This window comes from Phytophthora ramorum (assembly GCF_020800215.1).
Source record: "Phytophthora ramorum isolate Pr-102 chromosome Unknown Phyram_PR-102_s0002, whole genome shotgun sequence".
Classification (NCBI taxonomy): domain Eukaryota; phylum Oomycota; class Peronosporomycetes; order Peronosporales; family Peronosporaceae; genus Phytophthora; species Phytophthora ramorum.
Window position 1 is genome coordinate 4,826,916 of NW_027150648.1, and position 14,944 is coordinate 4,841,859.

The following is a 14,944-nucleotide window of genomic DNA, read 5'->3' on the forward strand; positions in this document are numbered from 1 at the left end:
TTGCGGCGTGCGTGGCAACACCGAATCTTGCTTTGTGGCTGGAATCGTTGGAGAACTTTTGCAGTAGAGGAAGGTGTAACAATACTGCAAACGCAACTGGTGTTGATCGAGCTCGAGCAGCAGAGAGCTACAGACTACTACATGTGTTCGCAGCTCTTGCTAAGCACTTTCAGCAAGTGGAGGTTGTACACTTGTAGCCGATGCAAGCGCCGTGAGGGACACACAAAAGTGTTGGTTGCTGCAAGTCGCCGACGTCTCCTTCACAGGCAGTTCATGGGGATGGAAACGAACAACAGCTCGGAGCCAGGGGCGACTGTTGCTCTTGCGCCGGATGGAGCGACACCTGCAACGCCACTGTATGACACTCACAAAGTTTGCGTTGTGGGCGTGGTTCGCCCGAGTACAAACAGGCTCCCGCACACTAACTACCCAGCTGCAGGTCACTTCGAAGCAGTTCACGCCGGCGATGGACGTCCCGGCGCGCGTCGCGCGTGCGGTGCTCACGGATCTGCTGCTGGCACAACATCGGTTGTTGCGATCGCAGCAGCGAGATGCCTGGAGACTGGTCAACGCAACGGTCCGCAACGCACGTCGACGACTGCTCCAGACTGCCTTTGACCGCCTTGCAAGCAGCGCATCTGTCCGAGCTAAGCGCCGCGTCTTGACGCCGATGCATGTGACCAACGCTCGTGCGTTCACTGATAAGTTGACGACGGTGTTGCTGCGCTGGAACTTTCAACACTGGAAGCGGCAGTACGTAGCATTGGCACTCCAAGAGGCCGAGGAGGCGCAACAGGAGCTGCTCCGCGCGCTGCGCCACGTGACTTCGTACCGACAGACGCTGGATCCGTACACGAGGCAAATCTAACAAGGTGAGGAATAGACAAAAACTCATTTGTTGCTTTAACTTACCAGCAGACACGCGCCTTACGGGGTGAGGCCGTCGGTCGCAATGTCCAGGGGGGTGGTCGTCTCTAGACTCGCCTTCATCTCGGCCGTCAGCTCACCGGCGTTCTCTATTGACTGGACGGTCTTGGCATCTCCGCCGGTCGCTTCGTCCAGCACCTGAAACCTCGTGACAAGCGGGCGGTGGTCCGACACCATCCGCCAGTAGTCCACGAGCTCCTCCTCGTCGGTGAGCAGCACAGGCGGTTGTACATGACTCCAGTCGTGGCCGAACTGCGGCCGCTTGAGCCGCGCCACATCTGGGAGCCTGCGCGGCACCAAATGGCAGTCCACGGGCTGCAGCTGTAGCCTGGCGTCGTCCTGTATCACCGTCGATGGGCTCTCTAACCGTGCGCCGAAGATAAAGTCCACGCCAACCTCCCTGTTATTGTGGTTGCAGTGCGTGATGCGCGCTTCCCGGCCGTGCAGATGGGCGAACATGCTGGCAAAGCCGTGCTTGGTCACGAGCCGGTACACGGGGTCGTCGTAGTCGTTAAAGTCTCCACAGAGCAGCACGGGTACGTCGTACAGCTCCTGCCTCGCCACGTATTTGCGCACGGCCGCGAGCACGCGGTCGATCTGGTTGAGCCGCAGACTCGCGTACATTTGCGTGTGCGGGAACGTCAGGTGCGAGTTCACGAGTAGGAACGAGCGCTGCGGGAGCGACGCGGACGCGCGATTCCACTTGGTGGCCACGTGCAGCAGCAGCGCCACGCGGTCGCCCGCGTCCTCCACGAGGTCCACGCTCTCGACGTAATGCAGCTCCAGCTTGCGCTTATCCACGAACACCGCCAGTCCGTCCTGCTTGTCGCCCGGTCTCTTGGCCGTGTGCACGTAGTGGGTGCCCTGGAACGCCTGCCGGAACGCGCGCTGGTACGCGCGGTCGAACCAAAACTCCTGCAGACACACGACGTCGCACTGCTCGCGCTTGATGGCGTGGATCGCGGCCTGCGCGCGAGAGAGGAAGGCCGTCGAGTCGTCGCTCTCCAACCGTCCGCCGTGTCGAAAGTAGCACGGCGCCAGCAGGTTGAACGTCATGAGCGATAGCGAGCGCCGCCGCAGCATCGGGGCCAGCATTAGCCCCTCCTAGGGGGGGGGGGGGGGGGAACTCGAAACTGACTGGGCTTGAGTATGCGGCCTCAAACCCCCGCTCGAATGGCATTTCTGCCGCTTGAAGTTCACGCCGAGCGTACAGAGATTGCTCTTAATAACGGCACGGTTAGCATTGAAGCGATTTCAGAGGGATTCGAGATGTGCAAGCGAATAAGTGTTGTCTTTTTCGTCCAAGTGAACAGATAAGACGGGGTACAGAAAGACGAGGTGTGCTTCTTGAGAAGGACGTCTGTCTGTTCGTGGCCCTCGCCGACAAGGCTACATGAAGCGTATAGTGCTGGTAATAACCGACAAATAATACACTATGTCACACTTCCAGAAAGTCCACAATTAGGTCTATATCGGTAATTACTACCAGATCCGATGCTGCTGCATGTCACTACAGTACCGAAACCGCCAGAGGCCGAGGGCAGGATGGACGCTGCTCACAGACGCCTTCGCAGAGCAAGCGGCCGCCTCTGCTGGTCCACTACGGCGAGTGCAAGCCCGCCTCGAAGGTCTTCCTGGCCTGTATGCACGACGAGGAAGGCATGAAGAAGACGTGGACGGGGGAGACCAACGAGAGCAGGATGGAAGTCGAAGGCTCCATGGCAAGTTCTACAACAGCTCGTACGAGCAGCTGAGCGCACCGTCCAGTCTCTCCGGTGCCTACGCCAACGAGAGCGCCTCGCGAAGGACGGGTGCTACGTGCTGGGTCTGTCGCACCGCGAGCTGCCGAGCCACTGGACGAACGAGCAAGTGGTGGCGTTCGCAGTCAACCGCGGGGCCGTGGACGAGAGTCTGTCGACGTTGGCTCTGACCCTGTTCCGGTACGATCTGAAGACGACACGGCCGACGCCATTCGCGAAGATCAAGGGCGGCGCCGGTCTCACGGTGATGACCACGGGTGACAACGCTATGTGCGGCTTCAACATGGTGCCCGGCATGGTGGCGTCGAGCTCACGCGCGATCCTGGGCGAGATAGCGTCGACGACGCACGCGAAGACGCTGGTGTGGCGCGACGCTGACTCGGAGGAGGAGTACGACCTGCCTGCGGTGAAGCACCTGGTCGAGCAAGGCGCGGACGTGGAGCTGGCCGTGCCGGGTGTGACGTTCGACTAGTTGGTGTCCATGGGCGAGACGAAGGAATTGCTGCTGCACGTCCGCATCTTCCGTCTCAAGTACGTCGGCCTTCTTTCGAGCAACACCTTTACGTATCCTGCTCGCGTACTTGTGGTGCTCGGCCCAGTACCAAACGGACTTGATCCCCATGCGTAAGTAGCTAGAAACTCGAGAGATGACGGCAACTTTGTGTATGCGGGAATATACATTTCATTCACAAATATGCCATGATACTTTTGCTCGCTGCCTCCTCCTCTAAGTCGTTGGCGTAAAAGCAAATGAGCTGGGTGGCGTCCTCTGCCTCCAATTATCATGCAGGTTGCGACTGCTACTCCTTGGACCTCAGACCTCGTCACCGTTTCCGTTTGCAGGCCGATTCGTGGTCGTTGGGGTTCACCAGTAGTTAGCATGTAAAAGGCAGTCAAGGTGAACGAGGCAACTTGGCACGACACAAGCAATTATAAAGTTTTACTTAGCTAAAGCTACACATTCAAATCGCGTAAAGCGTAAACTCGTCCTCAGGCACGTCCTAGCAAGCGTGGTCGCTTCAAGCAGCATGTCCATTCAGCGAGCGAACTCCAGGCACATCACACGACGAAGGCTCGGACGCAAGCGCCGAAGCGAAGTAGGAGAGCAAGCGAGTGGACAATCACAGTGGTCGACAGAGAGTAATGAGTCCCTGTCGACCACTGCGAAAGCCCGCCACACTCGCACCCCACGCGAAGCACGCCAGCATCTGCAGCTTGAACGAGGGTAATGAGCCCCAATCAACTGAGCCTGCTGGCGCACCTCACGCAAGGCCTGCTCAGCCTCGGCACTCCACGCCCAGGAACCTCCACCGTAGAATAGCCACAAAATCGCGCGCGACAGAGAGAGATGAGTCTCTGCCCCGCCAAACTGGAGAGGCCTTGGAGAGCCGACCACGCGAGGAGGCAGAAATGAGTGCCTCCTAGCGGACCAGTTCCCCACGCCAACCATTCCAGCTTGTCACCGATCATCAACTTGCTGCAGCAGCCGCCACGCTGCAGTCCACGTCCAGCTGCCGTGAAGACGACTAAGCTGCTGACCGCCGAGAACGCTGCGGCGACGACGACGACGACGACGACGACGACGACGACGTGGGCGTAGACCCCGAGCTCTTGGTGTTGCACGCCCATCCAAATCGCCCTTTTGCCTCAGCACTCAGCGTCTTCTTGGGCAGCTGCTGCGTTGGCGTCGCCGCCGCCACTGCCTTGGTCACTTGCACGGCCAATAACTTGTTGCTGGCGGCGGCAGCTCCCGGCCAGGTCCGCAGCCGTCTTCGCGCTGTTCCGCAGCGCCGTCATCTGCGTGCAGAGCGTCTTGTTCGCCTCGACGAGCCGCTTGGTCTCGACCTTGGCCTCTGCCAGCTCCTTGGTCAGTCTGCCCGTCGTCTCCTTGCTGGACAGGTGGGACTTGGTGATGCCGGCGCACATCTGCTTGATGGCGCTGTTGAGCTTCGCAATCTTGCGCTTGGACGTCGTCTTGAGCGTCTCCACCTCGCTCTCGAGCGCCGCGACCTTGTCGGTCAGCGCTTGCTCCCGCTCCTTGGCCAGCTGCTGGGTGTCGGCGAGCTTGCGCTCCAGCTCGGCCTCCAGCTCAGCCACCTTGGCCACCGACCAGCGAGTCTGGCCATACTGCTGCGCCAGATGGGCCAGGTACTCTTCCTCCAGAACCTTCCTCTCCACCTCCTTCACGAGCGCCGTGCATGCGGCCTTCCACTGCGCATGCTCGGCCTGGAGCTTCTTGTACTCGTCTTGTACACCCTTCTTCTCCACCATCCAGAACCACGCCTCGCCCTCCATATCGCTGCGCTCGTGGTGAAGCTCTGCGTGCTCCTCCTGCAGCCTCGAGTGCGCGGTCTTCATGTCTGCGTGCTCTTTCTCCAGCAGCGAGTGCTTGTCCTTGAGCAACGAGTGCTCGTCTTCGAGGCTCGCGTACTTGGCCTTCATGTGCGCCAGCGCCTTGCGGGGGTACGTGTCGGTCACCATGGTCCAGTCGGAAGAAGTGTCTTGCTTGTGCTCTGCTGGTCCAAACGGAGAATGACTCGTTTGGGCTGTAGGCGGGCTTTGGGCGCCAAACTGAATTCAAACGAAATAAAGATGCGACATCTCTCGTTTTGTGTGGATCTGGCGCTAAGAATGGCATGTTCTAGAAGCCACGCACTGTTGGGCCGAAAGCGATCCCAATCCACTCGCTGTTGTGGCCCCAGCAGCAAACCTCGCAAGGGCTCTCTCTGCGTGGCTCCAGCGCTCTGAGACGACGGGATCAGCTGCTGCTGACAGTCGCGAGCGGTGGAAGCGAGCTCTTCAAGCCCAAAGAAGAGGAAGAGCAACAGACGCTTCTTCGCCCAACCGTGGTGCTGCTGCTGCTGCTGGCACATACCTGTTGCAGCTAGTCGAAGCTGTAGCCATTACAGTGGGTCATTACAGTGGGACTTGTAATGGCTACATCTTAGACTAGCTTCAGCAGATATGTGTAATGGCTACCTCTTCGACTAGTCGCGCCTTAGCACAACTTCCGCACCGCACGGGCCCATCGGGACGAAGGTGCAGGCCACGCAGCAGGAGAAGGACTTGTGGGCCTCCACAGTGGACACACTACCGAGCAGTTCGAGTTGCTGGAACAGACCGTCATGTCTCAAGAGGGAGCCATACGGACCGCTCGTGGAGACAGCGTCCAGGCGGACGACGTCTACGTGCTGTTCAGCAGTGATTCGCGCACCATTGAGTCGGTGCAGTGTCTACTGAGAGGCTTCTTCGAGCAGCAGAAAGCTCCACAGTTCTACGTGCATACGTACGCGCACAACGTGCTGGCGACCACACATCCGCTGCAAGACGACGTGGTGCAGCTTAGGAGCAAGGTCGAGCGTGCTGGTCTGTGGCAGCAAACACTCGCGCTCGCGCACGCCCAGTCTGTAGGATATGACCATGCGCTTCTCCAAGGATCCTGTGCAGGTGGATATTGCTGAGACCCTGGCATTCCTTCGGTCAAGGCCAGAGAGCGCGAGTTGTCAGCAGTAACGGACCGCTCGTGCTCGTTAATCCAGGTCGAGTTCGACTGCTGACGCTGACAGCGCGTGGCGAAAATGGAACCTGGAAGCGTCTGGTGCCGCTGGATTTGTGCGAGCAAACACGCGCCGAAAGCCGTCGGGATTTCGTGACAGTCGACCGGATGCCGGGACTATTGTAGCATGCTGCTGGTTGGATAGACTCGACTTGCGAGGCGACCCAGCCCACGGTGGGCCTTCGACACATGGTCGTGGACACTCGTCAACCCGTCAACCCGAGGGCTCGACTCCTCCGCAACTTCCGCCGAGTTTGACCACGTCATCGTAGGGCGCGGGCTCCGCTGGCTGCGTGCCCGCCATACTGACCCCAACCAACAACAAGGTGCTGCTCGTGGAGACCGGACCGAGCGACCGCAGCCAAAGTCCCCGTCAACCTCGCTACAACTGGAACGACTTCACAGGAGTTCCTGGACAACCGACGCGTCGGGTTCCCCCGTGCTTTCGTGCTTGGCGGCTCGTCGCCAATCTGTACAATCGCGGCCATGCCAAAGACGGGGAATTGGTGCACTGGACGAGGTCTTCCGAGCCTGTGACCGTCATAGTGGCGATTGTTGCATTGGTTGCTGTGCAGCTAGGGCAGGCCACAACAAACTTGAAGCAGACGTGTATTATCGTCTGGATGTTGAACGATATATACCTACACGTTACCTCGTAGCATGCCTTAACTCTCGCAAAAGACCCACTGGCCCGAGGAGCGATTTGGGCACTACCCGCACATGGCTTCGTTTCCAAGCAGAATCTGCCTTTGCCATGCCTGACTAACGTTCTCTTTTTGGACGATAATCCTTGCATTCGAGCGCATTCATGCCAGAGAGCACCAGCGCCTAACGAGTCTCGGCGCAAGCTGTCCGGTGGTCAGTTCAATAACCAATATGGACGTGCGCGAATCCAAGTAGAATACTGCAGCCTGGCGCAGGGTAACTTCATGTGTACAGCTTCTTCAACATGCAACGCTCGAGTATGCGATGCAGCCGCTCCTCCAGGTGGACTTCGCCTGAAGGAAGTTGCGTTCTCCTTTTGAAGTTATCAGTGCCAACTGAAGGCCTCCAATGGCTGCTGACGTTCGCTATCGAGAATCGCAAGCTCTGGAATGGCTGCGTTCGCATGACCTGGAGCGATACCCCCCCCCCCCCCCCCCCCAGAATTTCCAACGCCCCAGCCCCCTCCCCTGATTTCACCGCCGCTCACTTCCCCATCACCACTATGTAATACATCCGCCTCGCGGGGACGATGTCGGACTTCCGAAGCCGACGTGGGCGATCCCAAGGTTATCCGCGGTTTGTGCGTGCTACCAGGCCAAGTGGCGAGATCGAGGCGTGACTGCCGACATGTATCGTTCTTATGCCACTTGACACAGAAACAACGTCGAACCAGTGTATAACCCATAATAGACTCGTGTGGATCAGGTATCGACGCCTGCTCTAGTTCTTCACTTGCCTTAGTTTATTCGGACCCGCATACAAGACGAGCTGTCGAAAACTAGCAGCGACAATGCACAACAGAAAGGTTTATCAATAAGGCAAAGCCTCCAGCGATACCAGGACTATAGTTTCTTAGCTAAACACAAATAGAAGAACCTCTTACCACCCCCTTCACTTGCCTAAGTGGGAGCTGCGCGGTCTTCCGCGTTTCAGCTGCCAGACGACGGCAGAATCTTCCGGGCAGAACGGCATCATACGGCGATGGCCAAGCTTCCCTCATGACACCAGCACAGCTTTCCCGAGAGCTTACACCAGAACTTACCCAGCGGTTTTCGCTCAGCGGGAAACGGAGTGTCGATACCGTTCAGCCACACTCGACTGAAGTTGCTGACGCAAGTCGAATTCGATCTGGTTGACGAGCACGAGCGGTCCATTACTGCTGACAGCTCGTGCTTTCTGGCCTTGCCGCAGGCATGCCATGACGTAAGTCGACGGTGTGCTTCATCCTTCATCCGTTCGGCACCTTGCCAGCCACCGCCGGCCGCGAGGCGCGCGCTGACCCTGTCGTGTGCAGTAGACAGCGGGAGGAAATCAGTCCGAAACTACCGCTCTGCTGCGCGATAACCCACTACACACCAGCGCCACCCGCGCAATTCTATTAGCAGCGTGACACAGTATGAGGTGAGTGCAGGTCTGGGCGATTGCTGCGAGACGAGAAGATGTCTTTGAAGCGACAATCAACGGCAGTAGCCCACTGACCACTGACCACCGCCATCGCAAGCGCCGTCAACGACAACGGCTAGCTCCCCGATCTCTCAAGGATAAGATCGTCGTCAGCAGCTGGGTAACGGCCCGCTTTAACTGGTCTCAGCAACACCCACCCGCATATGAGCTTGGAGTCACACCCGACAGACTGGACGTGCGCGATCGCTGCCGTCGATGACAGCGTCTGGTGCCGCTGGATTTGCGCACAAGCACGCGCCGAAAGCAAGTCGGCCGGGGACTATTGTAGCATGCTTTTTGCTGGACCTGCACCGCTGGTTTCCGTATTAGAAATAGAACAGACTCGACTAGCGAGGCAGCCCCAATCGCCTGTGAGATGCCGCGCCAACGTCTTCTTCTCTAAAACAAGGAGCAGTCCAACGGCATCACACTGCCGTTGTGGCAAGGGCGCGTCCTGCATGAGACAAGCTCCGAGCAACACCCAGCAGACAGCACACGCTTGAGGCGCCATGTGGGGCGCGTCGGCGTCAAATGCGCGCCACGCTGGCCGTGAACAGCAGCAGCAGCAACAGGGAGCGTTCGGACAGTTTGAGCTCGAAAGACGCTTCGCGCACTCGCGGTAAGGAGGCAGCCATAACGGCAGAAGGGGCCAGTGGTCGCGTCAACTCAACAGCTTAGTCTGCCCCCTCATAAACGGAGCAAGCAAGCAGCGCCCGCAGCACACGTACTATTAGCCTCGGCAGAAACCGTCGCTCTTCCAGCGGCAACGGCAGCAGCAGCGATCCGTAGACGGCTTCGGCAATTGCGACGTGCATGCCTCGTGAGCGGCTGCTATCGGTTGTCTGCTCGGGCGCGAACGAAACTTCTGGGCTTGGAGCAACGCTCGGCATCTTATTCTGGAGCGACCACAGAAAGCCATACAGAAGGCAAGATGTTGGCGCGGATCGGCTCTGTGCACTTGAGCTTTGAAGATGGAGCCGGACATCCGCTGCAACACCAGCAAGTTGCTGCTGGAGACGACAGTTCCCACAATCCGCCGACTTGCATTAGCGTGGCGCGAAGGGGCATCTGCAATCGGCAGCAACGAGCTCGGTGCTACTGCTCGCAGTGACAGCGTGTGGCGGCGGAGCTGCAAAATGGCCTCGAGTGCGCCGCGCAGCCAAACGAACACGGAAGAAATCAGTGGCGAGGTTCAGCGGCGGGCTCCACCGCGCGCAGCGCAGGACTTTCCGGAAATGAACGCCATGGCGGCGGTCACTTCGACTCGCGCGGCGTCACACCGCTGGCCAGATCTGGCGGAGGTGATGAAGCGCCGAGTCCAACTGCACCTTTTTCTCCGAGACATCGCGAGAAGCTTTCGCGACCGCCGGACGCTCGGCATAGAGAGACGAGGGCAAGCCGCGCCTGCAGCGAGCGGATCCTTTGACTTGCGAGTCGAGCGTGGCGGCCGTTTCGCGCGCAATTTCTACCTTTCTTGAGCTATTTCCGCTTCGATCGGCAGAATTTCGTAGAAGGCTCCCACTCTTGCACCAAAAAGCTCGAATGCGTTTTCCGTTCAGCTGGTACCCCCCCCCAGCCAGAACCCGCGCCAGCCAAACTGGAGTATGCACTTGCCACTTGCTGCAACGCACTTGCCACTCGCGCGCTCGGTGGTTGGCGACCGGGCCGTAGTCGCGTTACGCGCTCACTTCGCTTTCTCGCCCGGCGCCAGCAGGCAGCTCCGCTCATTTCCCATTTGGAACGCACGTGCTCCTCGCACTCGTCTCCGACCTTACCCTGCCCTCTGCTCAGCTGGCAGCCGAAAGAAGTTTGCAACAGTCCGCTTTTTGACTCACGCGCGGTGCATGCACAACTCGGACCGCGACCAACTCGCCACGGGACTGCAGCCGGACAGTGCCGACCGAGGCAACGAGCTCTACCGACAGCGGCGACTGAAGCGCAGCCACCACCTCATGAACAGCCAGGACCAGGACGGCTTTGCGTCCTTGAGCTCGCCGCGCGGCGAGCAGCAGCTCCTCTGCAAGTACAAGTCCGGCAAGTGCTCCAACCCACGCGCCACCAAGCGCAACGGCCAGCTGCATACCCTATGCCATTTCCACCGGGACCGCCAGAACGAGCACCAGCGCAAGAGCGACCGCAAGCACCGCATGGTCAGCGTCGCGCGACGCGCCAAGCTCGGCAGCATCGGTGTCGGTAACGACAGCGAGCGCCGGCATAGCCTTCACTCCATCACGTCGCTCGAAGCCGCCTTCCCCAACGGATCATCAGTCTCGCCGCTGAGTCGATTTGCCTACGACCAAAACGCCTCGGACGCTTTCAGGAACTCGCAGTATCCCGCTGGAGGCGTACCCAACGGACTAGCAGGGCTGGCGCCACCACCAGCGGCAGCAACAGCAGGTACCACACGCTTGCCGCCCATTAGCTTCCTCATGCCCGGCAAGCTAGACGGCTATCGCGCCTCCAGCACCGCCGTACCCAACTTGCCGCCCAGCAGCTTCATCACCGATACCCTGAACGGTAACGCGGGCAAGACGGCATGACCGAGCGATATTTTTGGTGCGTCGCTGGCTGCTGCTTTCTGTAGGACCCCTACCAGCGCGCGCTGCGCTGGGTATCATCGTCTTCAAGGTGCTCCGTAGACGAAGCTCCCTTATCGTTGTTGAAGGGACGAAGTGTACCATACCTCTCCAGCATCGCCCACGCTATCCACTGTTATTTAACCACTACTGGTTCCGCACACAATACATGCCCTGGGTTTTGCCTTGCTCTGCTGTTGCGTTTGAATCCAGGCATTAGATCCCTGCCACGGCATCGCATCGCAGTCCTTCGCACAGTACCGTCCCATTGCATCGTCAATCGTGGATTGAAACCGAATGCAAAGCCTCCAAGAGACATCGCAAGGAAGGTGTCGGCAGGAACGGCGCAGTCGCACAAAATGGGTCGAGCTGGAGGACGCGGCTCCATCCTCCTTTTCTATCAGAGCTCTGCGCGCAGGTGGCCAGACATCCGAACCCCACCCTTGCGCAAGAAGAGCATGAGCGATCTGCTTGCCTCTCGGGACTCCACGACGCAATCGTAGAGACGACCTGCGCCAAGACCACCACACCGCCGCCTCCTCGTTCCATGCACTCCCCACCATCGACCCGATCTAGACGAGCACACTGCAAAAAATAGGAATGGGGGAGCATTGGCGCAACTGGTAGATGATCCGCATGGCGCAGATCTTCAGTAGGGTTATGAAGCACCTGGGTAGTAGTAGATAACGTTAGACCCACACGCACTCGTATCTCACGGCTGCAGTCTTAATCCAGCTGTCGAGTAGGCCGCCGCGACTGCCGCGTTCTAAGCGGGTCTAGTCCCCATCTTGCTCGCGACTAGCACTTCATCGTAGCCCATGCAGTATGTCTGTAGAGAGACGATGCCAGCAGACCACTTCAACTGCAGTCGACTTGAGTTACTTAAGTTGCTTCATTATGTTGCGCGTACGTTGCTGGAGGAGGGAGGATTTCGGACAAACAACGAGAACGGCGAGTGAGGCCACGCAAGCAGAGAAGGAGCGAGCAAGGCGGCACTCATTTATTCCCGGATACACGCGGCTCGACGGACGTTCGCCTCAGACGACCGCGCCGCAAGGAACGACCCCCAGAAGTAGCAGCAGGTAGCTGACCGTACGTGTGGCGCCCTCTCTCTCCCGAAGCCGCCCTCTCCACACAAAGCGACCACCTGGGGGTTTAACACTGGGGAAGATCGACTCACTCTGAGTGGAGTGCTCTTCCCTCCCCTCTTGGTTTCTTTTGCGGAGAGACCGAGTGATGGTCTCTTCAAATTGTGGCGCGCGTGCGGAATTGACGAGAGAGAGGGGGGAAGTCGCGACCTTCATTTCGCAGTCCACATTTGAAGCAATCTCACTAACTTAACGTTTGTATGACCAAGTGCAGGAACTCCGTCTCGCGCCACAGGTCCATGCTGCAATGAGCGCCGACCAGTCTCCGCAGAACTACCAGCAGTATGGCGAGGAAGACATCCTGGTGACGTCCCCTACCTCGTACGCGCTGCGCGAGTCCATCCGTCGCTCGTCGTCCTCGGCGTCGGCGGAGATGAACCCGCCGCCGCTGCGCGCCACGCAGAGCGCCGACCAGAGCCGCATGCCGCGCACCTCGTCGCGCAGCAGTATCTTCAGCCGAGCGCCTCCTCCGCCGCCTCCTCACCACCCGCCGCAGATCCCGGCCAGCGGCGGTGGTGCGTATGGAATGCCCCGTCCCGTGTCTAACCCGAACTTGGACGCCATGCACGAGCAGGACCTCGAGGCCAGCGACCACTTGGGTCACTCGCTCGGCCCCAACTCGACGCCCTACGGGGCCAACCAGCAGTTCGCCAACACGGCGTCGCCCTACGCCACCACGACGGGCAGCAGCTTCAATCCTGCCGCCTCTGCGTTCGGAAGCTCGGACTTCAGCCAGACGGCGCCCGTGAACGCCGGAGGCAGTCGCCGCTCGGTCTCGAGACGCAGTATCTTCAGTCGGGAGACGTTCATGCTCACGCGAGGCGAGAAGGAATCGCGCATGACGATTCCGGAGGGAACCCCCGCGGAGATCAAGTGCGAGGGCTATCTGACCAAGCGAGGACACTTGTTTACGAACTGGAAGACGCGCTATTTCACGCTGCGAGGGAATGTGCTGGAGTACTACTCGAGCGAGGAGAAGAGCAAGAAATACGGCGCGGTGACGGTCGAGAAGGTGGCTCCGTGGTCTGGGGAAGCGCACGGTTTCATGTTCTACACGACGAAGCAGATCCCGTACTACGTGTATGCGTCGTCCGAGGGGGAACGCTCGAGATGGTTGCGTGCGCTGAAGGAATTCATGGTGGAGACCGAGGACGTGAGCTGCGAAGGATACCTCACGAAGCGTGGCCACCTGGTGCCTAGCCAGCGCATGGCGTACTACGTCTTGAATGGCACTTCTCTGCGCCACTACGCCGACCAGCAGGCATATCGTGACAACCAGTCAGCGATGGCAGAAGTAGAGATACGATCGGTGGCGCCCTGGGACGGGGAGGCAAATGGCCTAATGTTCATGACGGTCACCGGCAACGTGTTTTACGTGATCGCTGATACTGGTGGCGAGCAGCAGAAGTGGCTTGCAACCGTTAAGAAGTCTACGGCCAATGTCCCGGAGCCGGTGTCATGTGCCGGATATTTGACGAAGCAGGGCCACAAGCGCAAAAGCTGGAAGAAGCGCTACTTCATTCTGCGTGGAAACACGATTTCATACTACTCGGACTACGATATGGCGAACAACACGAAGGGGAAGCCTCTTGCTGAAGTGCTAGTTGAGGACGTGCAAAAGTGGGATGGCGAACCATTTGGTTTCATGTTCATGACTAACGAGCAGGTGCCGTACTATGTGTACGCTGATAACGATCGTGAGCGCAACAAATGGATGAACGCTTTGAACAAGCTGAACACGGTGGAGGAGGAGCCTGAGATCGAGAAGAAGCGTTGCACGAACTGTAACGCCGTTCTTACTGGTTCTCGCTTCTGTGGAGCTTGTGGGTTTAACTTGCGCGGCACCACCGTTGGCGAGCGTGCTTCACGTGCGCAGACAATTAACGACGAGGGGGATGAAGATATCGACGGACGCGATGATATGGAAGACGAAACGACGCCATTTGACGAGTTGGAAGCGCTTTCAGAAGGTGCCAGGACACTTCTTCTAGCTGTGATGCAGACCCCCGATGGCGTTGACGTTGGCGACAAGGAAAGCATTTACCCTAACCGGATGACTAGAGGATCTTCGCAGCAACGACTGGACCAGCCTGACCACAACAGCGCTTCAGCTAGGTTTGATCAGGACATTACTCAAGCTCTCAGCGAAATCGAAGCTGACGAGAAACGTACCCCAGCTGCGTACGCAGACTCGGACGAGGAAGATGTTAAAGCAATTGCTAACGATGCGAAGCCGACGCCTCGTTCACCGGCACGTAGTGAAGACGAGTCTAACAGTGACGCGGAGTCGTCCCCGTACACCTCTCGAGAAACACCATCGCCGGTGGCAGCGCCTCCAACGCCGCCCAAGTCCAAGAAGGACGCGCTGAAGCCTAACTTTGGCATCGTTGAGCCTGAACCCAAAAGACACAGCTTCACTTCGTTTAGTGATTCTGAAGAGGAGTCTAAAGCTGAACCTAAACCTGCTCCAGTACCGGTTCGGACTTCCTCGCGGTCATCGACTGGCCTGCTCATGGCTGGTATGGGACGTCGCAAGACGACTGCTATGCTAGCCATGGAGTCAAGTAGCGACGATGAGAGCGGTGACGACACGGAATTGCCGACGAAGCCGCCTTCGGATGGGTACAATAAGGGCGAGGAAAAACCCAAGGCTACTGCTGACGATGAGGATGAGGACAAGACAACTGCTGATGAGACCGAAGGTCGTGAACGGAAGAGTTCTGCGGACTCTTTAGAGCTCGACACTCGTGGTATTTCCGCGTTCGACGAGCCAGTCGAGCTGCCGAAGCTGAAACATAACGCGAACCCATCGATATGAGTGAGCGCACG

At 58.7% G+C, this 14,944-nt stretch overlaps 4 protein-coding genes across 5 annotated transcripts; 3 read left to right on the forward strand and 1 right to left on the reverse strand.

The window, feature by feature from the left end:
- Window positions 1-466: 466 nt before the first annotated feature.
- On the forward strand, window positions 467-868 carry KRP23_2895 (uncharacterized protein; the record flags this gene model as incomplete). The annotated part of the gene is made up of 1 exon (XM_067887680.1): window positions 467-868. The coding sequence occupies one exon, from the start codon at window positions 467-469 to the stop codon at window positions 866-868; it is 402 nt and encodes a 133-aa protein (XP_067750250.1).
- Window positions 869-927: 59 nt separating this feature from the next.
- On the reverse strand, window positions 928-2,022 carry KRP23_2896 (putative calcium-binding protein; the record flags this gene model as incomplete). Its single annotated transcript, XM_067887681.1, has 1 exon — window positions 928-2,022. The coding sequence occupies one exon, from the start codon at window positions 2,020-2,022 to the stop codon at window positions 928-930; it is 1,095 nt and encodes a 364-aa protein (XP_067750251.1).
- An 8,213-nt stretch (window positions 2,023-10,235) lies between these two features.
- Window positions 10,236-10,931, forward strand: KRP23_2897 (uncharacterized protein; the record flags this gene model as incomplete). The annotated part of the gene is made up of 1 exon (XM_067887682.1): window positions 10,236-10,931. The coding sequence occupies one exon, from the start codon at window positions 10,236-10,238 to the stop codon at window positions 10,929-10,931; it is 696 nt and encodes a 231-aa protein (XP_067750252.1).
- Window positions 10,932-12,362: 1,431 nt separating this feature from the next.
- KRP23_2898 lies at window positions 12,363-14,933 on the forward strand (the record flags this gene model as incomplete). Of its 2 annotated transcripts, none has more annotated exons than XM_067887683.1 (1): window positions 12,363-14,933. In XM_067887683.1, the coding sequence occupies one exon, from the start codon at window positions 12,363-12,365 to the stop codon at window positions 14,931-14,933; it is 2,571 nt and encodes an 856-aa protein (XP_067750253.1). The 2 variants fall into 2 exon arrangements, with proteins under 2 accessions (XP_067750253.1, XP_067750254.1); XM_067887684.1 differs by having other exon boundaries at window positions 13,761-14,933.
- Window positions 14,934-14,944: the final 11 nt, after the last annotated feature.